This window comes from Myodes glareolus, chromosome 12, assembly GCF_982192425.1.
Source record: "Myodes glareolus chromosome 12, mMyoGla1.1, whole genome shotgun sequence".
Classification (NCBI taxonomy): Eukaryota; Metazoa; Chordata; class Mammalia; order Rodentia; family Cricetidae; genus Myodes; species Myodes glareolus.
This window is the reverse complement of record NC_142037.1, coordinates 79,643,074-79,666,018: the sequence shown is the minus strand read 5'-3', so window position 1 is coordinate 79,666,018 and position 22,945 is coordinate 79,643,074. Positions and strand designations below refer to the sequence as shown.

Sequence of the window (22,945 nt, the reverse complement as noted above, 5' to 3'; positions counted from 1 at the left end):
CTGAGACAGGGACAAGTCAGGAATTTGTAATTGGCAGAGCCAGGTGGAACTTCAGCTCAGACTTTAAAGGTTTACTTTTTTTTCTCTCCTGGTTTTTCAAGACAGGGTTTCTCTGTAGCTTTGGAGCCTATTCTTGCACTCACTCTGTAGACCAGGCTGGTCTCGAACTCAGAGAGATCCTCCTGCCTCTGCCTCCTGAGTGCTGGGATTAATGGTGTGCACCACCACCACCCAGCTAGGTTTACATTTTTCAGCTTACAAATTTAAAATCTGGGCTAGGGAGATAGCTCAGTTGACAAGGGTTTGCCTTACAAGCCTGGGGGTCTCAGTTCGAGCCCCAGAGCCCACTCATCTGTTGCTCTCTGAATGAAGTGTATAGACCCTTTGTTCTGAAACTCTCGAGGATAGCCCAAGTTTGGCCTTTGTTCTGTAAAATTTCTCCAGGGAGCAAATATTCATAGGACTGAACCGCAACCCGGTGATGTAGTTTGATGTCTTATTATTCAAGTTTTTCAAAGATAGGTTACTTGAAGTATATCATAGACGGCCAAAATGTTGTTGTATTCTTCTTTCCATGGGTTGTCATTCACTGCAGAACATTGCTTGGTTAAAGCAGATGCATGTGACAGCTTCAGTGATCGGAGACCCAACTTAGGAAGGGACGTGCTCCAGGGGTCCTGACACTAAATAAGTCGTTCCCAAATGTGTGAGCTTCTTAAACTTTTGTGGTTGATAAAACCTTCCAGAACGGCAGGGTACCTACGGCTTTCTTCCTTCAGAGGGCTGTGCGGAAGTCCTACTTAGCTCCTGTGCAGAATGTCCCTTGGGACTGGACTACGGTGCTCCTGATTTTCATTTTCTGTTGGACGCCTTCTGTGTGAAAAGAGCTTCATTTCTGAGAGACTTCCATGATTTCTGGAGAAAGGGTCTGGGCGGATGTCATGTGACCGGAAGGAAGTTAGGGTGATGGCGTGGGTAGCTCTGAATGCACCAATTTCATTGAGCTACAACTTCTATAACAGGAAGTGGTCCCTGCAGCAGTGTGGTTCAGTGATTTTGATAAATTTGTAGAGTTATGGGTCTTCAGAGTGATTGGGGTTTTAGAGTGTTCTATAAACACAGTGTAGCCAACCTCCCAAGCGCTGTGCAACCACTACTCTGTCCTGGTTTTCGTCTCTGTACACTCCTGCAGGTTTCTCTTAACTAACCAATAAAAAGGAACATTCTCAGGCTTGTAGAGCTGGTTCATCGGTTAAGAACACTTGTTGCTGTTGCAGAGAACCCACGTTCTTTTCCACAACAGGGGGCCCACAATCACCTGTAACTATAGCTCTAGAGGATCTGATGCCCTCTTTAGGCCTCCCTGGGGACCTGCATTCACACGCATGTAACTATACACATACACACACACACACACACACACACACACACACACATACAATTTGAAACTAAAATTAAATCTTTGTGAAGGTATTTTCTCTGTCTTGCTATATTTTACCAAGGGTATAGTTTTATGGGCACAACCAGCGCTAACTCATGACCCAGAACCAGCAAGCACCGCTCATCCTCGTGAGACTTCTGGGAAGAGGCACGGCAGAGTTCTGGAGTGAAGGGGTTTGTTTAATAGTTTATTTATGGACATACCTTCTTGCTGTCTGCATCTACAGGTACAGCTTAAAGAGGCCATTGAAGACCTCCCTGGGAAAATGGATACTGAACTAGCAGAGTCCGGGTCAAACTTTAGTGTTGGACAGAGACAGTTAGTGTGCCTCGCGAGGGCGATTCTGAAGAAAAATCGGATATTGATCATTGATGAAGCGACAGCAAACGTGGATCCGAGGTACTGAGCTAAATTCTCACTCTAGCCCCAGGGAAGGATTTGATGGCACTGAGGAATGTATCTTGGTGTGCCAGCCCTTCAGATGTGTGACACACTGAGGCGTCATGCACAGAATTACTTACACACTTACAAAGTCGTCTTCTGCCTGTGTGTATCCCATTATGCGCATGCAAATATGCCAGAGTTCAGAATCGAAGGCCCTTTTGACTCCAAGCATCGCGAAAGGGGATGCTCAGCTTGTATTCTATTCCTTCTGAGTAAGTTAGACTCCCAAATTCCAGTTCTTTGTCAAACATTGGAGAGAGAATCATTTGCATTCTTTCTAAGTTGACTTTTTAGATTTTTTTGGGGGGGGGGGGTGTATAGGTGTGGCTTTGCATGTGTGGAAGCTTCATGAAGGCTCTGGGTTTCAAAGTCACCTGAATGACGTAGTGAGTTCAAAGCTAGCCTGAGCTGTCTAAAAATAACATTAACAACAACAACAATAATAAGCAGATTTTTAAAACATTCTTAAGAGTAATGTGATCTTTTGAGTCTTTCCCCATCTTTGCTGAGTTAACTGTGACGTCTGTGGTTCCAGAACTGATGAGCTGATACAGCAGAAGATCCGGGAGAAGTTTGCCCAGTGCACTGTGCTTACCATCGCTCACAGACTGAACACTATCATAGACAGTGACAAGATAATGGTGAGTCCTCCCCCAGTGACAGCCATGTGTGCTCCCTCTTTCCGTTCACCCTCCCTTGCACAGGCTGAGAGCTAACCAGTCAAGCAGTCAGGTAAGCCTTGGTCCGTTTCTCTCTTATTTCCAGCCGTACCTTAAGTGTTTCAATGTCCACTCACTTGGTGCTACAGATAGTCCGCCTTTGTGTACTCCTTCATACTTCTATATAAAGTACGCTTAAGTGGATTTCCAGGACCATTTTAAGATGAATGAAAATGTCCCAACCTAGGCAGTGAGTTATGATATTGTTTTATACTCCAGAGTAGGAGGGCGGTGTCACTGTGTGCGTGTCACCTTGTTTTGGCTTTCCATGACCAAACACTAATCTCTCTGGGACTGGAGGAATGACTCCATAGTTTCGAACACTGTGCTGGCTAGTGTTTGTCACTCTTGCAGAGTGCTCTAAGCTCAGTTCTCGGCACTCATATTTAGAGAAATAGGTAGATGGGAGTTTCTGTCCCTCCCAGTTCCAACCATTCAGTCCCAGAGAAACACACAGAGGCTTATATTAATTATAAACTGTTTGACTATTAGCTCAGGCTTACTACTAACTAGCTCTTACAGGTTTAATTAACCCATAGTTCTTGTCTGTGTTTAGTCATGCGGCTTGGTACTTTTTCCTCAGTGAGGCATTCTCATCTTCCTTCCTCTGCATCTGCCTTTCCTCTTCCCAGAATTTTCCTATGGTCACCCCACCTATACTCCCTGTCTGACTACTGGTCAATCAGCGTTTTGTTAAACCAATACGATGACAGATCTTTACAGTGTGCAAGTGCATTCTCCCACAGCAGTAATAGGAAGGCTGAGAGTGTGAAAGAAATCACTTGTGTGGTTATTTGGGAAGGGCTGTGCTAGTTTGCTTCCTATTGCTCTAATAAACACGATGACCAGAAGCAACATGGGAATAAAGGGTTTATTTCATCTTACAACTTCACAGTTCACCATTGGGGAAAACCGGGGCAGAAACCTGAAGCAGAAACTTGTGGGGGTGTCATTTTTTCCTCTCAGGAAGTTTTGTATGTGGCCCATGAGCACAGGCAGAGGGAGCCCTCTAGGAGACAGACTTTGGTAAATCAGTTCAGCTTTATTCTAGAGTATAAGGAATATAGAGGATTGAGGAGCCTGGGGACAAACCCTAATTTGCACTAAGTGGTGCACTGCTATCACAAGGCTTTGTATGTGGTAGTCAGGTCCAATCTCGGAGTCCTTAGCACCAGTCTTCCCTGCAGGGGTCTGTGCCATAGGTCAAGCTAAAGATGAATCAGGCATCTTGTTTAGAGACAGCTTTAAGATAAGGTCAGTCCTCCAAGCCCAGGGACATCCTCCAGATGAGGGCAGGTAGAGGGCAGGAAGTCTTGCTGGGGAGGGAGGGCATTTCCATATCGCCAAGCTTAGAGAAAGCTGTCGGGCTATGGCCGACTGCGACCTCTCACCAGCCAACATATTCCAACAGACACCGAAGCAGAGGCTGTGGGAGAAGGGTTCTCGCTGCCTTGTTCCCCAGGGCTTCCTCGGCCTGCTTTCTTACACACCCAGAACCACCTGCTTGGCCAGTAGATGCTGGGCATGTGAATATGTGCCGCTCCATGGGGCTCACCTGCCACCCGCAGGGAAGGACAGAATCTCGCAGAAATGTCAGCTGGTCACTGCTAAATCTTTCAGTCACTATTTGACCCACAGTTGTGAACATCTCATTCATGAGTCGCCCCTTCGCCGCTCACCTCTGTTGTCACTGTCAATAGGGTTTAGTGTTTTGCTCACTAGTGTCGCCTCTGAAATCTTCACAGCCTGTTTTTTCTACCATTATCTATGTCTAAATCCTTAGCGTGGTTTGACAAAGCAGGTTATATAATCTGGCCCTCTCCTCCCTTGCTACCTCACCCCACTGCACGATCCTCTCTCCACCATGGGTGAAGCCACGGTGGTGTTCGCTTGTCGTGGTGTGTGTGTGTGTGTGTGTGTGTGTGTGTGTGTGTGTGTGTGCTATCTTTCTGGCAATTGTGTGTTTTTCCTCTCCTGAACGTTGGCGGCATAGACTGAGACGCTAGCAATAAAACGATCAGGGAATGGGTTTGGGAGAAACTGCAAGGGTGTGACTAGATGTGACAGATAAAGTATGAGAAGAGAGAGGAGTCTGACAGCGTTGGTTTTCAAGGTGAACACTGAGATGCATAGATGAGACCCCGGGGAGAAGGAGGCTTGAAAGAGGGTTCTCTTTGAGCATGTGACCTAGCCTGTCCCTGTGGCACTGCCCCTTCTACTCAGAACTCTAATGTGGGGAAGTCTTCAGTGTAGAGTTCTCTGGCCACAGGCTCAAAAGCAGCCTCAGAGGAGATCCACCAGGAGATGGGAGGTGGTCAGTTGAGCAGCTTTCTGTAAGGACGACACAGGCTCCCACCTCAGGGGACCCGAGAGATGTGCAGCTTCCACTCTCAGAGATGGAGTCTTGGATTCCGCTCTGTTCACCCAGGTTGAAACTTCTGTTGTATTCTAGAATTTCTGTTCATACCTCAACTTTCAGTTCGGTTGAACACCAGTGTGTCTGCCAGCTCTGTCGCTGTGGCAAAATACTGAAGATAATCAGATTTCTAAAATGAAAGCTTTGTTTTGGCTGCAGATTTGGAAGATCCCATCTGACTGTCTGGTTCTGTGAAGCAGTGCTTCATAAGGGGATGTGCAGCCAAGCAGAGCTCGCTACCCGTGGTCACGTTGCAGAGGAGCAAGGGAGGAGCCAAGCTCCCCCCACTCCCCTCCAGGGGCACATCCCCAATGTCCTAACCCTCCCTGATAGTGCCCACCTCCAAAAGGTTCTACTGACTCCAAATTAACGCTACCCTGGTCAAAATTTGAAGCAGTTTTTGCTCTAGAAATACCTGCTCCTTTTCTAGAAAACACGCTTTCTATTCTGTTGCTCTAACGCCTGTACACACGTGTCTTAGTTACTGTTTTGTTGTTGTGTAGATACACCATGACCGAGACAGTTTTAGAGGCCTAGTCCACGCTCATCTTGATGCTGGAGCAGTAGCTGAGACCTTTACATCCTGGTCTGCAGGCAGAGGGATAGAGGACGATACTGGGCCTGGTGTGGACCTTTGAAACCTCAAAGCCCAACCCCCTCCCCACTAGAACACATCTTCCAAAAAGGCCACACCTCCTAATCCTTCCCTAATAGTTCCACTAACAAGGGACCCAGCATTCAAACATAGGAGCCGATGGGGGCCATTCTCATTCAAACTGTCACACCATGTCAGCCAACTGCACAGCCTAATGCACAGAGAGCAGGATCCAGGCTCAGGGAGTGGCCAGGGAAGTGATGTTGCTGAAGGCCAGAAGCAACAGTGTGTCACCTTGAAGTTACGTGATTACAAGTGATTAACGCGTAATAATTACATTTCATTGCTTCGGTGAATACGCCACAAAGGCGGATGGGTATGGCTGTGTTTACTGTAAGTGAACCCAACAAAAGGCTTGTTGGGAAAGGACTGCGACCTAATTAATGGCATTGTTTATGTATTGGCTCTCCAGAGGGATTCTTAACCAGTTTTGGTTCATTAAGCACCGTTAATGTGTTGGGCTTAGAATCCTGTTCTATGAAGATGTTCTTCCCACTCTAACTTTATTAAGCTCATTGTAGCCTTTATGACAGCTAATTTAATCACGCTCATTTGCTCAGTTTCCACAAAACAGTGGAGCAGGGCAGACAATTAGCCTCCTTCTCCCCGATGCTCAGCACTATCTCCGCATTAAATGCAGCTTCCTCCCTCTCGTGGTTTAATCTTTTTCTTAGGATTGACTGGGTACCTGACATCTGCTTTCCCTCTCGCCAATAGCAGTGTTCCCTTCCGGTCCCTGCACACCTCTGTCCTCACAGTTCTGTGGGTTCTCCTGGTAGCAAGAGAGAGAGAGATGTTTGGAAAGGGCCACAGTTGTCACCCCTGCCTGTGTGAACCACCCCCCTGACAGCAATCAGGGAATTCTTGGGGAATTAAATGGTAGAGAACCACAGGCTCAGAGACTCAGGTTGTGGCTCATTGTTGACAGGCCACACTGTGGTCTTATAATCTTTACCTTTGTTCTCAGTTGTTTTCCCAGAGGAGATAATGCTGGTCGCTGTAGTAACACACCCCACCAGGAAAGCGGACCACTCGCGCGACCAACTGGACTTTTATTCAGCTCTGTTTTTGAACCTTTGCGGAACTTTTTAGATAAGCCTACTTGGTCCAAATGAGGTCATTGAAGAAGAAAAGAAAGAAAACAAAAACAAAAGATGTTCCTTCAAACATGTGCTTATAACTTCAGGTCAAATGTTCAGGGTGCAACTAGCTAACTTGGAAGCTCGAATTCCAGGAGAAGAAATGTGAGAATGGGGGGGAGGGGTGTATGCAAACCAAGGTTTACTTCCTTATTACGCAGAATAGAAAAGTCGTCATTTCATAAAGCCATTTGCTTTACTACCTTAGTCTTTTGCATGGGAGAGACCTATATTTTATAATTGCAGTACCTTTTTCCTTTTGTTAATGTCGGAAGGCGTGGCTATGCCCTGTGGATAATGTGGATTAGATTATTTTGAAACGGGACCATCTCGTTTTCACATCTGGGACGACTGCTGGACTCCGCAGAGATGCAGGTCTGATAACGCGTCCCTGGTGAGCTTATGTAACCGCTTGACTCATCCAGCAGAATCTCTCTGTCCTCAACTGCTGGACGGCAGTGGGCATTTTGAAGTCGTTCCTGGAGAGACCTAGGGTTGAGGCATTGCTGTCGCATAAGTGTTAGTGTGCGATTTGGTTTACAGTTTACTTGGGCCCAGGAAGGGAGGGGTCTAAGCAGAACGTGCCAGGAGACTGTTCTTACAAAGCACATTAAGAGAAACATGGAAATTGCACTTTTTCTATTCAGGGAGAGCCATGTTGAATGGCTTTCCATTTTTTAAGTCTGGAAAATCTAGACCATTGGTCACTGTCCATATAGTGACTGAAGATAGAAAGTTCTCTTCCTGGCTCCCCCGCCCCATGTGCATCCCAGCTTCCCCTCCAGCTACTGCCTGTCCCTCCTCCTTTCTCCTTCCCAGCATTTAACAGAGTCGGTGCCTGGAGTCCTCGTTTCCTTCCTTCTAAGCTCTGTCTTGCCCACAGATGTCGGTTTGAAGCATGTGGAACTCTTGAGTCCTGCTCTCCCATCCTCTGATCCCATCCTGCCCTGCCTCATCGCTCTCAGAGATCCTGCCCTCTTTCTCCTCCTGTCTTTGCACGCCGCCCACCCTGGATGTGACCCAGCTGCGCCCTGAGATTTCACATCCTCTGACTTTGGTTTTCAGCCCCTGTGCATTGAAAATGGGGTCCTTGTGGGCAGTGCCAGCCACTGACGACCTAACAGTGAGCTAGAGACAAGCCTGCCCTGGGATGGGTGGCCGTGCGCCTCAACCCTGCTCACGTTGTGTGTCCAGATCTGCTTACTGGTCCAGCCCACTCCTCTGCCCTGTCCTCAATAAGACTCTTTCTCGGAGCCTGATGCTGTCAGCTCCGGCTTCCGTGTCGTGCTGGGTGTGTGTGTGTGGAGGGGGGTTCTCTTGTTTTGTTTCAATATCTTTTGTGATGGTTGCTTATGGTTGCTTGAATGGTTTCTTTTTTTTTTTTTTTTTTTTTTTTGCCTGTTTTGGTGACAGACTCTGTGAAGGCTGGGTGGAGACCTGTCTTTTCCTCTTCTGCAGTAACTAGCTTAATGACATGGATGCCGTAAGTGTGTGATCGAAACGTGCTGAGTAAATACACAGTAAATAAGGTCACCTGAATTGACTCCCATTATGTTTTGGCTGTACGTTGCTCTTTCCTTATTAATCCTGAGAATTAAATTAGAACAAAACTTGGTTTTCTTCATTAGGGACTGTATGCCAGGCACACAGTATATAATATAGAACCTGAATCTTCAGTGTGATAAAATTGCCATGGACGGTGGACAGGTGACATGTTTCTGCCTCTAAGTATGTATTTTTGGATCAGTTAAAGTTATCATGTCCAAATGAAAAGGTATCTTAGAAATGTAATTGTTTTACTTTCTCTTCGCTGTTTTTTTTTTCTTTATATGTGATAATAAGTGTTTTGTACTGGAAACCGAAGTGGGCCTGAGTCCGGGTGCTGCTTGACCCCAGGGTCAAGTCATGTAACTTCTCTGTATTTCAGGGTGCATCTCAGATCATGTTCACCTCCAAGTCTCCACTCCTCAGATGGTGCTGTTACAGAATGGGTGGATGAAAGGGAGATGCTGGCTTATTTGTCTCATTTGTTTGGGGAGTCAATGGTGATGATGTTAGAAGCCATGAGTAGTCAAGCCATGCCCGTTTTTATTTTACTTTTCAGGTATAGAGATTGAGACAGGAATGTAGCTCAGTTGTCAGAGTTCTTACCTAGCATGCCCCAAGCCCTGGGTGTGATCTCCCCGAACCATACAAACCAACTGTGGTAGCTCACACGTGTAACCTCAGCATCGGAGAGATAAGGGCAGAAGGACATAGCAACTCGAAGTCCAAGGTGTGAAGCCACCTTGGTCTACAGAAGACCCGGTTTTTGTAGTTGTTAATTTATTTGTTTACTAATTTTATGTGTGTGGTGTTTTGCCTGCATGAATGTCTATGTACCACATGCTTTCCTGGTGCCTGTAGAGGCCAGAGGGGGCAGTGGATCTACCACAGCTGGAGTTATAGACAGCTCTGTGCTGCCATGTGGGTGCCTGGGATGAAACTAGAGTCCACAGCAGCCTGTACTCCTGACCAATCCTCTCTAGGCCAGACTCTGCCCTTTAAAAACCAAACAAGAACGCCCTGTGCAGAAATGGCCTTTGCCATTGGTCTCATTGACACATACTAGGGCGTGCCATCCCCTGACTCTTCGTTCATCGCCGTGTGTGTGTGTGTGTGTGTGTGTGTGTGTGTGTGTGACCAGTGGTTGTGAGTGACCCCATGTTGGTGCTGAGAAGGGTTGTGTATGCTCCTAACCACTGAGTCACGTCTTCAGCCACAGTCAGACAGTTTTTAGTTGGAGCTGTAGGACAGAACTGTGGGAATTGCTTATTTTGCTGAAAGAGATTGAGTTCAAGGCCCCTTTCATATGAAGCACACCCTCTGCTATGGAGAGCTACATCTCTAGCCCTAGAACTTGTGAACGTTTGCCAGATAACACTTTGGAAATGTCAACTACAACAAAGTCCTTAAATACGGTTTCCGAGTGCAGTATCACAGGGATGGAGGGTAGCTCAGCCTGCTCAGTTTCTAGTAACACACACACACACACACACACACACAGAGAGAGAGAGAGAGAGAGACAGAGACAGAGACAGAGACAGAGACAGAGACAGAGACAGACAGAGACAGAGAAAGACACACACATGAACACACACACACGGACACATACACACAAGGACACACATGGACATACACACAGATACATACAGGGACACACAGACACAACAGACCTACACATACATACACATGGATGGACATGGATACATGGACATCATTCACACAGGTACACATACATACACATAGTTAGAAATAAATAAACACTTTTAAGTCATTACATTTCTCAACACACTAAATTAAATTTCATTAAGTTAATGCTAAGAAGACCCCGAATATTTTTTACCAACAGTCCTCTGTCACTTCCGTTCCAAACCCTCCTGCCTTCTGAGAGTGTTTTCCGGCTGGACCTTCACAAATGTGGGTCAGTTTTGAGATGGGCTGGCCTTCGTGTGTTTCAGACATTGTGTGGTGTGGGGAAGGAGTTGCCGTTTTACATTTCAGTACCTTCAGAAGGAAGTTGGAGAGGGACAAAAGAGCAGTCGTTATAATTACAGGCCGTCGGTACAGGGTACAGTCCGAGAACTCAGTGTCTGCCTCTGAAGCGTGATTGTGAGTTTGCTTTTTGCTTTTGCAGAACAGAGAGTTCATCATTTTGTGAAGTAATTTGACTCATTTACTTAGTCTTTAGCATAGGAGCGACCTGTGTTTGAACATTGTGATTTTCCCCCTTCGTTAACGTCAGGAGGAGTGGCCATCCCCTGTAATGCAATGCTTAAGTAAAATTACACATTCGGGGCATCTAAATTGGCATGTCAAATTATAGGACATTTTAATTATTGTGTGGATGTGACAGATTCAATTATTCTTGAACTCTTTTTGAGAAAGCTGCCCTGAGCAGCAATTCACAGTAGTAAACAAAAGATTAATGGGAAAATACCCTTTAGGAGACTCAATAAATGTTTCCGATTAAATACCATGGGCCAATTTAACTGCAGTATCTAAACGTGGAAAACAACCCATGCCCCGCTTAGAGTTTCAGCATATTCTCTTAGATGGATTTATTCTAAGTACAACCTAAATGAAGCACTAACTACCACTTAGCATCAGGGCTGTTTCCCTAGGTGCGTCATTTGGGCCAATTGTCTCCAACTCTCTCTTCTGTCTGAAACCATTCGCCGAAGCCACTAATAAGTAGAGATGCAAGGTGAAGAGCGCCTCCCGCCACCTTTCCGTTTCCAGTGTAGATTCATGAGCAGTCAAATGGCTGTCAGGCAGACATGAAAAGGGAGAGAGAAGGAAGCCAGGAAAGAAAGGTCAGCAACAGATACCGGGGCCCTGTGCAATTCAGACTGGGCTGCCGCCGTGAGCTGTGTGGACCTGGGATCGCCGGGATTCTAGGCTCAGTCCCTTCATTGCTTCTCTAGGTGTGTCCAGAGAGAATTGGGGTTTCTGGAGATGTCTTCTGTGCACAGCAGTGGTGCCAGAGCTGCTGTGCTCATCGGTCAAACTGGCGATAGCAAACCACAGCCAGCGGTAACTTTAGGCAGCTTAACCTTGCCTGAGATTGCGTTTGGTGCATAGCCCACCTTGCCAGCATCCTAAATGAACTCTAGAAGCCCATGCTTCTCCGGCAACCGCTCAGATTCTGTTAAACCAGCTTGGTAACCTTTGGCCAGTGTTGTTTGGTTTATTTGATATTACCCACATTCTAAATGAACTGAGGTCGACTTTCCTCAGTCCATAGATTTCCTAGCTCTGCATATATGTGTATGCATCCCAAAGCTCAGAGTCTGAGGCCTTTAACAGCATTAATAACAGCCCCTTCCCCCCAGTAGCCTTGGCAGAATATACAGAGCAGCAGACGGCTGAGAGCCTTTAATAGTAATCTAGAACTTCCATTTTTCTAACTTTCCTACAGCATTATAATAATAAAAGGTCAGGTTAGGCCTTTGTTTGTTTCATGGCTCAGGGGAATCAAGCCTTTCCAGTACCTTCCAGGCCTACCACCCAAATAGATAGTCTGCATTCTCCCTGGCCCTGCCCCTTCCTGAAGTATTGTCTGCATTATAATGTGTTGCTACAAGACATTGTGTCTCAGCGGGCTTCCTTCTGCTGATCCCCAGGTTTTGGATTCGGGAAGACTGAGAGAATATGATGAGCCATATGTTTTGCTACAGAATCCAGAGAGCCTCTTTTACAAGATGGTTCAGCAACTGGGCAAGGGGGAAGCCGCTGCCCTCACCGAAACAGCAAAACAGGTGAGTTCCCCCAGGAGTCCTAATTACGGTGTGTCTCACCAGCTCCCTCCTCGCCTTGGCACCAGGGGTCTGGTAAAGAGCACCGTGTGCCCTTTTCAATTATAAGCCTCTGGAGACAAAGCTGCAACACGTCCAGGGTTGAAGTCAGGTCTACCAGGACTTGGCAGGAGCATCAGGGAGGAGAGGGTGCGCGTGCACACGCATGTGCAAGCAGGCGTGCCGAAGAGGGAGTAAGCCTGCTTGAGGACTCAGCACGTTTCTTTCTTATTTCTTATTGATACTTAACACGTTGGCAGTGAAGGTGTTGTTGAGGTACACCCAGGAAGTTAGAGAGGGTTAGGTGAGCATAGAGTATTGTTTGTTCTAGAAGGATGTACCAGAGAAACATCTAGGTGGCTTTAGTTCTTTGTTTTATAATTTGTAAAGAATGCTATTGTATCTTTCCATCCCATCTTGATTTATAATTTATATATATATTTGTATATGAGTAACACATATTTATATATTTCCATTAATATGTACATCTGTGGCCTACTGTGTGAAGGTAGAAAAGGCTTTAAAGACATTCAGGTTGCAGGGGAGCGTCCCAGAACACAGACGATGCCACGCAGGTAACTTTGCTTTGGTTTAAAGGACTGAATGCCGTCCACTCTGTTGTCGTTCTTCATCCTTTGTCCACCTTCGTTCTCTTCCGTTATTTCTCAGATTTTTCAGTGCCATGGGCAGAATAAAATTGCCTGGGTTTGTATGACAGGTATTTGTGTGTCTCTCAGAGACGACAGAGTGAGAAAATAGGTGGCTGGAGCCCCCAGTCCCATGCGAGCCGGTCCACCTAAAGCCCAGGTCCCCTGTGTCACTGCCGTCTCCCCACTCTTTAGACAGGAGGAGAGTTGGGGTGCCATCGGGGGAATTAGAGCACCTGCCTCCTTTTTGAAATGTGATTTTTCACTGCCCCTGGAATTTGCTGATTTGTTTTAGCCTGGTGGTCAGCAAGCCCTGTCCCTTCTCCCCCTGTCCCTGCCCTGGCATTGGGATCACAGGTGCACACAGGACTCTAACACAGATTCTGGCGTCTAAACCCGGTTGTGTTTGCACCGCACCACTTAAATAGCTGAGCCATCCCCTCGGCCCCGCGACACGTTTATTTTATAGAGATGAGGAAAGTGAGGCCCTGGGAGGTGAGACGGCCCACCGTCACCCTGGTTTGTAGCAGGAATTCCAGCTCTCTCCCTTCAGCCAACATTTTAATCCAGGGGAATCATGCATGCCGAGAAGTGTGCAGGTCACAGTATGAGAAATAGCTCCATGCTCCTCTATTCTTGATCGGTCCTGCTCTAGTTTGCTTTTGATGGCTGCTCATAAAGACCATGACCAGAAGCAACTTGGGGAGGAAGTTGTTTTCTTTGGCTGATAGGTCCCAACCGCAGTCCATCGAGAGAAGCCAAGGCGGGAACCTAGAGAGAGGAGTTGATGCGGCCACCATGGGGAATGCTGCTCCCTGACTTCTCTTCATTCGAGCAGTTTGCTTTTTAGACAACCCAGACCCACCACCCCGCCCATGGTGGGCTGGGCCCTTCCACGTCAGTCATTCATCTGGAAAATGTCCCCACAGATTTGCCTACAGGCCAGTCTGATGGAAGCAGTTCCTTGGTTGACATTCCCAAAAAAAAAAGAAAAAAGACCGAGCACACTTAGCTTTCTGTTGTTCTTTAGGAGTTATTTCAGGGTGTGTTTTCAGTTCCTGGATGTGTGATTTCTGCCATTCCTCACGACAGGTCCCCACCCCCCCACTTGGTCGATGGTGAAGTGTTAGGTCAAGGGTTTGAGAACCGCAGGGAGTAGAGGGTGCATTGCCGGGTGAGTTTGATGCCTGGCTTTAGGTACTACAGTTAAAAACAGTACCCCTTGTTTCATTTGGCATCTATGATGGGCCTGTTCCCCCTGGCATCTGTGGTGGCAGGTGGTAGAATTAAATTGGATCGAAGCCCTGCCTCACCTCTGGAGTTGGTCCATCCACAGAAAGATGGGAAGAAACATAGAACTCAGTTACCATTCTTACTGTGCACACCGAGGTTCTTTTAGGAGAACAAGCTGTCCAGTTGCCGGTATTTTACGTGCATGAAATGATCCATCCGTGCATTTTTCAGAACTGTAGCACTGTGACGTGGACCCCATTGAGCTGTAGACTAGGCCTAGGCAGCACCAACCAGCCTTTTCCTCTCACAGAGCGGAGTTCATTGCTCCCCGTTCAACCCCAATATGTGGATGAGGAACTTTCAAGTCACATGATCTTGACCCATAGATTCCTTTCTGAAGAGGTTGTTGCTGACTCGTCCTGGACTTGTCCTTTAGGTGTGGTCTATGTGAAAGCAGAGTGCTTTTCAGATGCCTTAGCATGAGGGTGTTTGCTGGACTCCAACAACGTGCATCTTGTATTTGTCCTTGCACACGAGGACCCTGAAGATGTCATTCTAACTTTATCCTCTCTGTAGGGCACTGTCTACAGGTGTAGTTGCATCCTGGGGTACTGGAGACTGAACTGGGCTTTTAAGACAAGTGGAGTCACCACACAGCTGAGCCCACAGTGGAAGGTGACTGCCATTCTCTCCCTGGATGAAGCAGACCCCCATTGAAATATCCCCAGTCCCTCTGTTCCCACTGTGTCGTGACGCCGCCACTTAGCCACTCGAAGTCACCAGTTCCAACCCCAGGTTTACCAAGTCCTAACATCCCGGGCACTCAGCAGGGGCTGGCATTCCCTAAGGATGGTTGATGCCTCTGCAGGTGAGGGTCCCTTCTGTGGCACAGGTGGGGTCTGCAGTGCTGGCGAACTCTCCACACGTGGGTGTCAGACAAGATGGTAGACGATCCAGAGCTCGGAAGGGAGTGCAGCATTTTACAGATGCACGGAGTTGTAGCTGTTGAAACCAGAAGGCGGGAAGTCTTCAGGGCCGACCGCCTCCACCTGATCCCAGAAGGCGGGAAAGTCTTCAGGGCCGACCGCCTCCACCTGATCCCAGAAGGCGGGAAAGTCTTCAGGGCCGACCGCCTCCACCTGACTCCTTAGCAACTGTTCTTAATAACCAGCCTAGCGGATGACCTGTGCCAAGAGGACAAACTTCAAAAGTTAATATATGATAAACTATTTGATGTATACATGTGTGCACATGTATGTGTGTATGGATGCATGAGTATGCACATATGGAGGCCAGAAGTCAACATAGTATTGTTTGGGGTATGCCCACTTCCTTTGAGACTCTTTGGAGCTTGCTGACTCGGCTTGTGCCAGGAGCCCCAGGGATCTTTCCGTCTTCACCTCATCAGCACTCGAATCCCCAGTGTGTGCCCTCACACTCAGGACTCACCAGTGTGTGTCCTCACACTTGGCTCTTTTCATCCCTGCTGGGGAGCGACACCCCCCCACCTCCCATCCCCCACTTCTTTAATGCTATTCATTCAGTCATTCTGGTGTCTTGACTTATAGCTCCTTCCCCGTATAGAGGTTTGCTGGTATCATACCTGCCTAACTGAAGGTGTGTACATGTCCTTTCTAGTTATCAAACATTGAAAAGAATGTTTCCTTTCCTCAGTTTTTTATTTGTTTCTAAGGATTAAACCCAGAGCCTTATCTACACTGAGCTACAGCCCCAATTCGATAGCGCACCTTTGTGTCATTACATAGTTACGTCAGTCTCTTTAAACCTTATAGTCATCCTTCCTCCACCCTTTATGTCCCATCCCCCTCTCTGACTATATTAGTTACTTTTACCCCAAAGATTTAGCTCTGGTTGATTTACTAGTTATTAAGTTCTACTGTCCAGCTGATCAGCCTCCACTCTATTGATTCTTCCTGGTTTGGGTTTATTTTGTTGTTATCTTTAGTTATCGAATGCTTTTACTTCTAGCTGGCTCAAAACTAAGACGCTCCATTGTCCTCTGTGCCCTGACTTCATTTACTCTGCATGTCTTTGTCATTAATATCCAGAACATGTCTTCTGTACATGCATGGAGTTGGGTTTTGCTCTGAAATGTGATCCTAGCGTTTTTATAATGGATGGTTTAACCCATTTACATTTATTGGAATCATAGGTTTGCTTTATCTGTAATAATTCTGTTATCCTTTGCTTTCAGTGCTTTTCATGTGTGGATCATTTTACCTTGTCAGTTTTATAAAGCTGTTTTTCCCGAATCTCTCTAAAAATGTTATTTCCCACTTATCTTGCTTGCTCACTCAATCCTGTTTCCGTGTCTCCCTCTGTTGCTCTTTTCTGCAGTAATAATCTCCGTGCTACCTTCGGTATGCCAGTCATTTCCTGGTCTCTTCCTTGTCCTCTCAGCTGCTGACCTCTGTTAATTAGGTTTCGTCTCAGCTCCCACTTTGCTGTGTTTCCAGAGGCTCTCACCCTCTGCATAGTTGGTGGCCCCCTTGGATTTCCTTCCCTGTATTGCTGTGTTTCCAGAGGCTCTCACCCTCTGCATAGTTGGTGCCCTCTTGGATCTCCTTCCCTGTATTGCAGGTGTTTTCCCATAGCTGTGTCTGCTCACTGAGCATTCTCCAGCATCAGTCCGTCTTGTTCCTTTCTGCTTTTTATCTGGTTTACAGAGTGCATAGCACTCTTTTCGCTATCATTACCTTAGTCACTTTGGGTGGGTCTTTTCCTCAGATCACACAGCGGCAGGCTGGCCATGGACAGAGCATTGTTTCAGATGGGAGAGTCTTTTTATTTAAGTCTTTTTATTTATTTAAGCTTTTTATTTCTCTGTATCTTTGACGTGTAAGGTGATTTCTCAGCGTGTAAGAATTTGATAATCTATTGTTCAAAGCAGGACTAGGCCTCCAGTATTCTTTAACTTGACAGTAGTCCCAGGGTTGGAGTCTAACCTTAGACCTGCCATAACGTTGAGGAACATGAGGCTTTGAAAACTACCATGAATGAACCAGTTATTGAGAATAAGCTAAGTCTTGAGTCTGAATTCAGCACACTGAGTGCTGTCTTCTAAGTGCAGTGTAGATCAAAGTCCCTGTTCTTCTCTGCCCATGAAAGGAGGCTCTGTTGCTCTGTGCTCTAGAAGACGCTGTTCCCGTATGGTAGCTTGATGGACAAGTTAATGGCGGATCTTTGTTTCCGTCCGCATTAGAGAACCTCTAACACATTCTAAGAGAGTCACCGCAGACCAGCGCTTTCTGGCAATGTCTCCTTTTGTCTCTGCAAATCTTCTGCTGGGCCATTGTTACCATTTGCCTCATGAAGACACTGAGGCAGAAAAGGCAAGCTAAGCTTTCAGAGCCGCCAGCCAGCGGGTGCTGGTTCGGTAAGCGCCAGTCATCTCCCAGCCTGGCCTTCTTGCCTCCCAGATTACCATGGTCACTTGGTTAACACCGTCACCACAGTGGCCCAGGGACTCCGCAGAGATCCTATGCTCTCACGCCATGCACTAAGGGGCTTCTCCGAGCAACCTGCCTTGACACACCCAGCACTTACCTCAGCGTGTTTCCAGCCTGCAGTTTGTATCCATTCATTAGTTCCTGTGAGCTAAGTTTTTGTTACCTCATTTCACAGATGAGGCTGCTGCTGTGGAGGGAGTCTAGGTAGACATTACAGCCTCAGTCGTGTGTTTAGGCAAAGGACAGAGACTGGCCCCTTTTAGCCTAAAGCGAGCCTCCAGCTTGAGGGCCCAATAGAGAAGTCAGTCACCTTCTGGCTTCATCACCCGCTGTGAATGCACGCTATGAAGCTGGGAGGCTAGAGACAGAGCGCCTTGCCTGGCGTGTATGATTCTGTGGTTCAGTCCCCAGCACTATATTGGTTTTTTGTTTGTTTGTTTGTTTGTTTTAGATTTATTAGGTATGGTGATAGTGGTACACGCTGTAATCCCAGCATTTGGAGGTAGAGGCAGGGGTTCAGAGTGCAAGGTCATCCTCAGCTCCATGATAGGTTCAAAGCCAGCTTGTGAGATACTTGGAACCCTGTCTCCCAAAAGAAGAAAAATTAAAAAATTAAATTTAAAAAGAGATGCTAGTCTCAGTCATACCATTATCCAGAATGTGTTATGAACATGGTAGAAGCTGGGCAGTGGTGGCACACACCCTTAATCCCAGGTAGAGGCTGGTAGGTCTCTGAGTTCAAGGCCAGCCTTGTTTATAGAGTGAGTTCCAGGACAACTAAAGCTATACAGAGAAGCCCTGCTGATAGATAGATAGATAGATAGATAGATAGATAGATAGATAGATAGATAGATAATAAATATGGTAGAGAAAGTCAAACTAGGAATTTTCTACTGCTAAAATGATTTCGCAGCAGAACATTCCTGACTGGAAAACTGAACCCATATTAGTTAGTGGGTGTGGGTGTGTTCCCTGCATGTATGTGTACACTATTTGCATGCAGTTCCCACAGGGTCCAGAAGAGGGCGTCGGATCCTCCAGAACTATAGTTACAGGCAGTTGTGCACAGTCATGTGGGTGCTAGGAAATTCCAAGAGTAGGTTGGTGGAGATGATGTGAAATTTAAATCCCCAGGCACTGAAAGAACAAGTCCTGTCTTTGAAAGCTTGTGTTATAGGAAGAGTCTCGAGTTCATTCCAGTACGATCTTTCTTCTTAAGTGACATTTCTTTTGTAAATTGACTCTTCCTTGTGGTGGTGTTTTGGGAGGCGTTTGCAGGTGACCCAAACTTGTGGAAGTTGTGACCTACTTGTGGAAGTAGGTGTCTCTGTGACCTTCTCGTTGCTTGTGAAGTCCGTGATCCCATGATAACTTTGTTGACTGTACCCACGAATCCGTCGCCAGCTGGGGTTTTATAGAGTGGATCCAGCGTGACAGGACCCAGCTGATGACGCATGTCAGCTCACAGAGATGGTGCATTTTCTGTTTTAAAGACTCAGACAAAACTTTTCACAATTTTCTTTGAAGGAAAAAAAATTGCATTTGAAGTCCTTTTTCAAGCCAAACACATCTGGAGATAAGCGCTCACAAGCCTTGACATTATTTCATTTTGTAATACGCGTCTGTCAAGGAACCCAGATATGATACAGCCGCTAAAAACTGGTGATTGTGGGACACTGAGACCTGACAGCATTTCATTTCCTTTATGTTCTGATTACACATTTATCAGAGAACCTGTATCTCTTCCGGAATTGGCAGAATTCAGGGATTCAAAGACTCGGCTAAGAACTGCCCTATTCTGTATCATCTTCCATTTCAGAGAAGTCGCTTGGTGGGGTCATTGTTACAGCATTTGCTTCTCTTTTCATGATTGTGGTCCGCTATCCACAGATCACGTTTCCGTAGGCCCTATGGCTGCCTTGCTGTACAAATTAAGTGCCAGGATATTTCATACGTAGACGCCAGAGTTTCAATGCTTGTCAATCAGAGTTTGTAACGTATAGGGATTACAACCTGATATTAACATCCAAACCTATTGTGCTCATTTTGTGCTCGGAAATGAGAAACTTCAGTGCAGATGCTCGGTTCCCTGGCCTCTTTGTCCCCCTGTTTTTAATTTATCTCTGGGTTTTGAGCCAGTAAAATGATTTTGCTTATCAATTTAATGGCATGATAAAGTGTATCCGCATCAAAGTGATCAGAGCCAAAGTGGACCTACAAGTTGTCCGGCATTCAGCCCTGCTGGGGGTCGGAACAGGGCCGCTCGTCCACAGAATGTGAACTTGCCTCGCCTCCTAATTGCACCTCATTGAGCGCTGTGATTTCCTGGGCAGAAAAGGCATTGCCTCCACGGGGAAGTTTGGAAAATGTACTCATGTTCTTTTTCCCTTTGCCTCTTTTCCACAGGTGTACTTCAGAAGGAATTATCCAGACATTACATTCACCAGCCCCGTGGCTACAAGCACCTCCAATGGACAGCCCTCGGCCTTAACAATTTTTGAAACGGCGCTGTGACTGCCGGAATGCGGAGACTGTTCCACAGGGCTTCCCCCGATGGGGTTGCACTTTGTACACTACAGCACACTCCGTTTTCACTCTGCAACAAACCCTTCACACGCGAGATACCGGTGTCTGGATTTCTCCCTCCACCTTCGTTCAGTGATTTCAGGTTCTAACAAAACGGCCGATTGTTTTATTGAAATGTTCCAGCTCTGCTCTTCAAATCCGATTCCGAGGTGCCGGCCACCGACAGCAGCTGTCTACCAGGTTTTGTGCCTTAAAAGACTCTAGGGCCGAAGCCCATTTGTTCTGTAAGCTGTCACAAGCAGTTCGTTTCTTTCCTGTTGCCTTTCAAAGTACACTTTCCAGTTATATCAGGGACTCCATTTACTTGAAGACTGTGTGAAGTTGCCAGTGTGCCCCCACCTTCTTTGACATAGATAGGTAGGGCCCGTTACTTTCCCCGCAAAGGCCTCTGCCTAAACTAGTACAGGTAAAATTAACAAGAAGAAAAGCCAAACCCTTTCAAAGGCATTGCAATAGAGAGAGATTTTCCCTCCGCTCATACATACACAAAGATATATGGCTAAAGTATGGGCAGACATTTATGTCGGAAAAAGTAAAATTTTGCTTTCTTGGTGGGAGCCCTGCTAGGGGGTTTGCTGAAGGGAGCGCAAATGTCCCTTCCGGTATAAGTTAGCGTGAGTCAGTGCAGACTGCTCCTGGCCTGATGGACTCAGCATTGCGGTCCTTTTCCCGGAACAATGGCTCTCAAATGGGTAGTATTAATCTCATCTGGCCTCTGTTGACAGAAGGTAGACAAGCCTCTATGGGCTGTATGCCTTTCGTGAAATCCTCCCAAATGGACATGCAGAGGCGTGAAAACCCTGAAAGTCGCTGCAGGCCATTGGCTGTAACTGAGCTTCCCATTCTCGGGACCCACCCAGACACTTCACTTTCAGGAGCCCATCCAAATCAGTTTACTTCTGACCACTAATGGCAGGTCTTGGGGACCTTCTGATTAGTCAATCAACAACCACAACACTTCCTTGGACTTGCCGGACTTCATGTAACCACAGGTCTTAAATTTTCCTGGATGGTGAAAGCCATGCAATCTGTTGAGTTCACATTACTGAAGGCTTTACTGTCATGATTTAAAGTGAACCCTTCATGGTCTGTCACAGTACACCACCCTCGAGTTACGTGTGTTGATATATAGACATGCTCACATAGGATCATGTGTGTATATGTCAATCCATATAAATACATATATATATATGTACATATGTATGTATGTATCAGGTTTTTAGACTAGTTACCAGAAAAAAAAAAAAAGCCTGTTTTATATAATGGAACCTCAAAAGCACACACATAGCAAAACACCAAAACATGGAGTACAGTGGCTGTTTGACTCTTGGTATTCAGAAAAGTCTGTAATTAGTGTAATAATGTCTAGTCCAATAAGTGATGTACATCTGTCCGATAGTAGTCCTGGTTACTATTTCAGGAGCCTGGGATGCAGCAATGACAATAATAAGGTCTGTTTGAATATTTAGAAATGTTTGAATGTATATATGTTCATTTGGTCCTTAGAAATTAAAGGCAGTCATATCAGCGTGTTTCTGTTTCATTTCTGTCTTCACGCCATCGCAGGACAAACCAAATTCAACTGAAGTAAACGGCAGTTTTCATCTCCATCCAAAGATCTGTTTATTCTGTGAGGGGCTATGCACTGACTTATGTCCTTGCTGGTGAAAGCCAGTGAGCTGTTGTGAAGTCAGAGACCCCTTCCGCCACCACCTGTTTCTCTTGGCCACTTGGGTAGCAGACAGTCCGAGTGCAGGTGTGGGCTGCAGACAGCCTGGAGCAGGTGCTCCTGAAGCTGCCGAAGGTGCCAGTAACTCCTCCCTAGAGGAGACTATTAGCTTCGTCCCCAGGCTTGAACACGCATCAGATGGTTATGGTTTTGGGTTTTCTTAAGGTGACCTTTCTCTCAAACTCACAGGAAGAATCTATTGCTACTCTGTGTAAAGCCCTGTTGAATGCTGGTTCTCAGCGAGCGTGGCCTTGGCCAGCAGCAACTTTACCTGGGAATCGTGAGAGTGAGGGTCTTCTGCGTCACTCAGATGTACGGGAACTGAGTCTGTGTGGTGGAGATCTTAGTCGGGTTTATGAAGCCGTACTATCATTCCAGTTCACGAAAAGAGTCTCAGAGCTGATGTCATAGAACCTTAAAAGCCCTATAGCTCCTTAGGAAAATCTTAGGGTCCACTTAGAGGTGAGCAGGAGGACTGAACAGGTACTTCAATGGTGAGACTACCCAGAAGACCAGAACTGGCAAAGGGCTCGCTCTTACTGAGAAAAGACAGTTTAACATTGCAATTGGGGCATGAAGCAAAACCCTGAGACTATCAGCTGCTAACGTGAACCTACTCAGTAAAATCAAGCAAACTTTGGGCCAGTGAGATGGCTCAGCAGGTAGTGGCACTTGCCACCAGGCCTGACAACTTGAGTTTGATTCCAGGAACCCACATGGTGAAAGGAAGAACCAACTCCTGAAAGGTGTCCCCTGACCTCGATGTTGTGTGCACAGACACAGACACACACAGAACACACACAAGTGAATGAATATCTTAGGAAAATATCTTGATGACACTTGCTGAAGCCATAGGCCCTGTGGTTTGTGCCTTTTCCGGTGTATGCATATAAGCACTAAGAAGTATGCAGGATGTCATTGGGAATTCTGAGTATTTTAGCCTGGAACTAAGTGAGATTCTCACCAGCACAGAAGCAGCAGGTGCTAGAACACAGCAATGAAAACAAAGTGCAGGCACAACACGGATTTTAGGAACATGACCTCATTTCGAAGATGTCTGACCCAAAAGACTTACGGTTCCATTTATACAGTATCCAAAGCTAGGTATAACTAAATTTTGTAATGTACAA

General features: G+C 46.4%; 1 protein-coding gene across 1 annotated transcript in view; it reads left to right on the top strand.

Annotated features, from left to right (window-relative positions):
- Abcc4 (ATP binding cassette subfamily C member 4 (PEL blood group)) overlaps window positions 1-21,618 on the top strand; it is a 212,873-nt gene extending 191,255 nt beyond the window's left edge. Inside the window, exons 28-31 of the mRNA XM_085698192.2 lie at window positions 1,668-1,840; window positions 2,421-2,526; window positions 11,980-12,114; window positions 19,907-21,618. Of these exons, the coding sequence (XP_085554318.2) occupies window positions 1,668-1,840; window positions 2,421-2,526; window positions 11,980-12,114; window positions 19,907-20,014 (522 nt within the window). The 3' untranslated portion in view covers window positions 20,015-21,618. The remainder of the gene's footprint in view (window positions 1-1,667; window positions 1,841-2,420; window positions 2,527-11,979; window positions 12,115-19,906) is intronic.
- The last annotated feature ends 1,327 nt before the right edge of the window (window positions 21,619-22,945 follow it).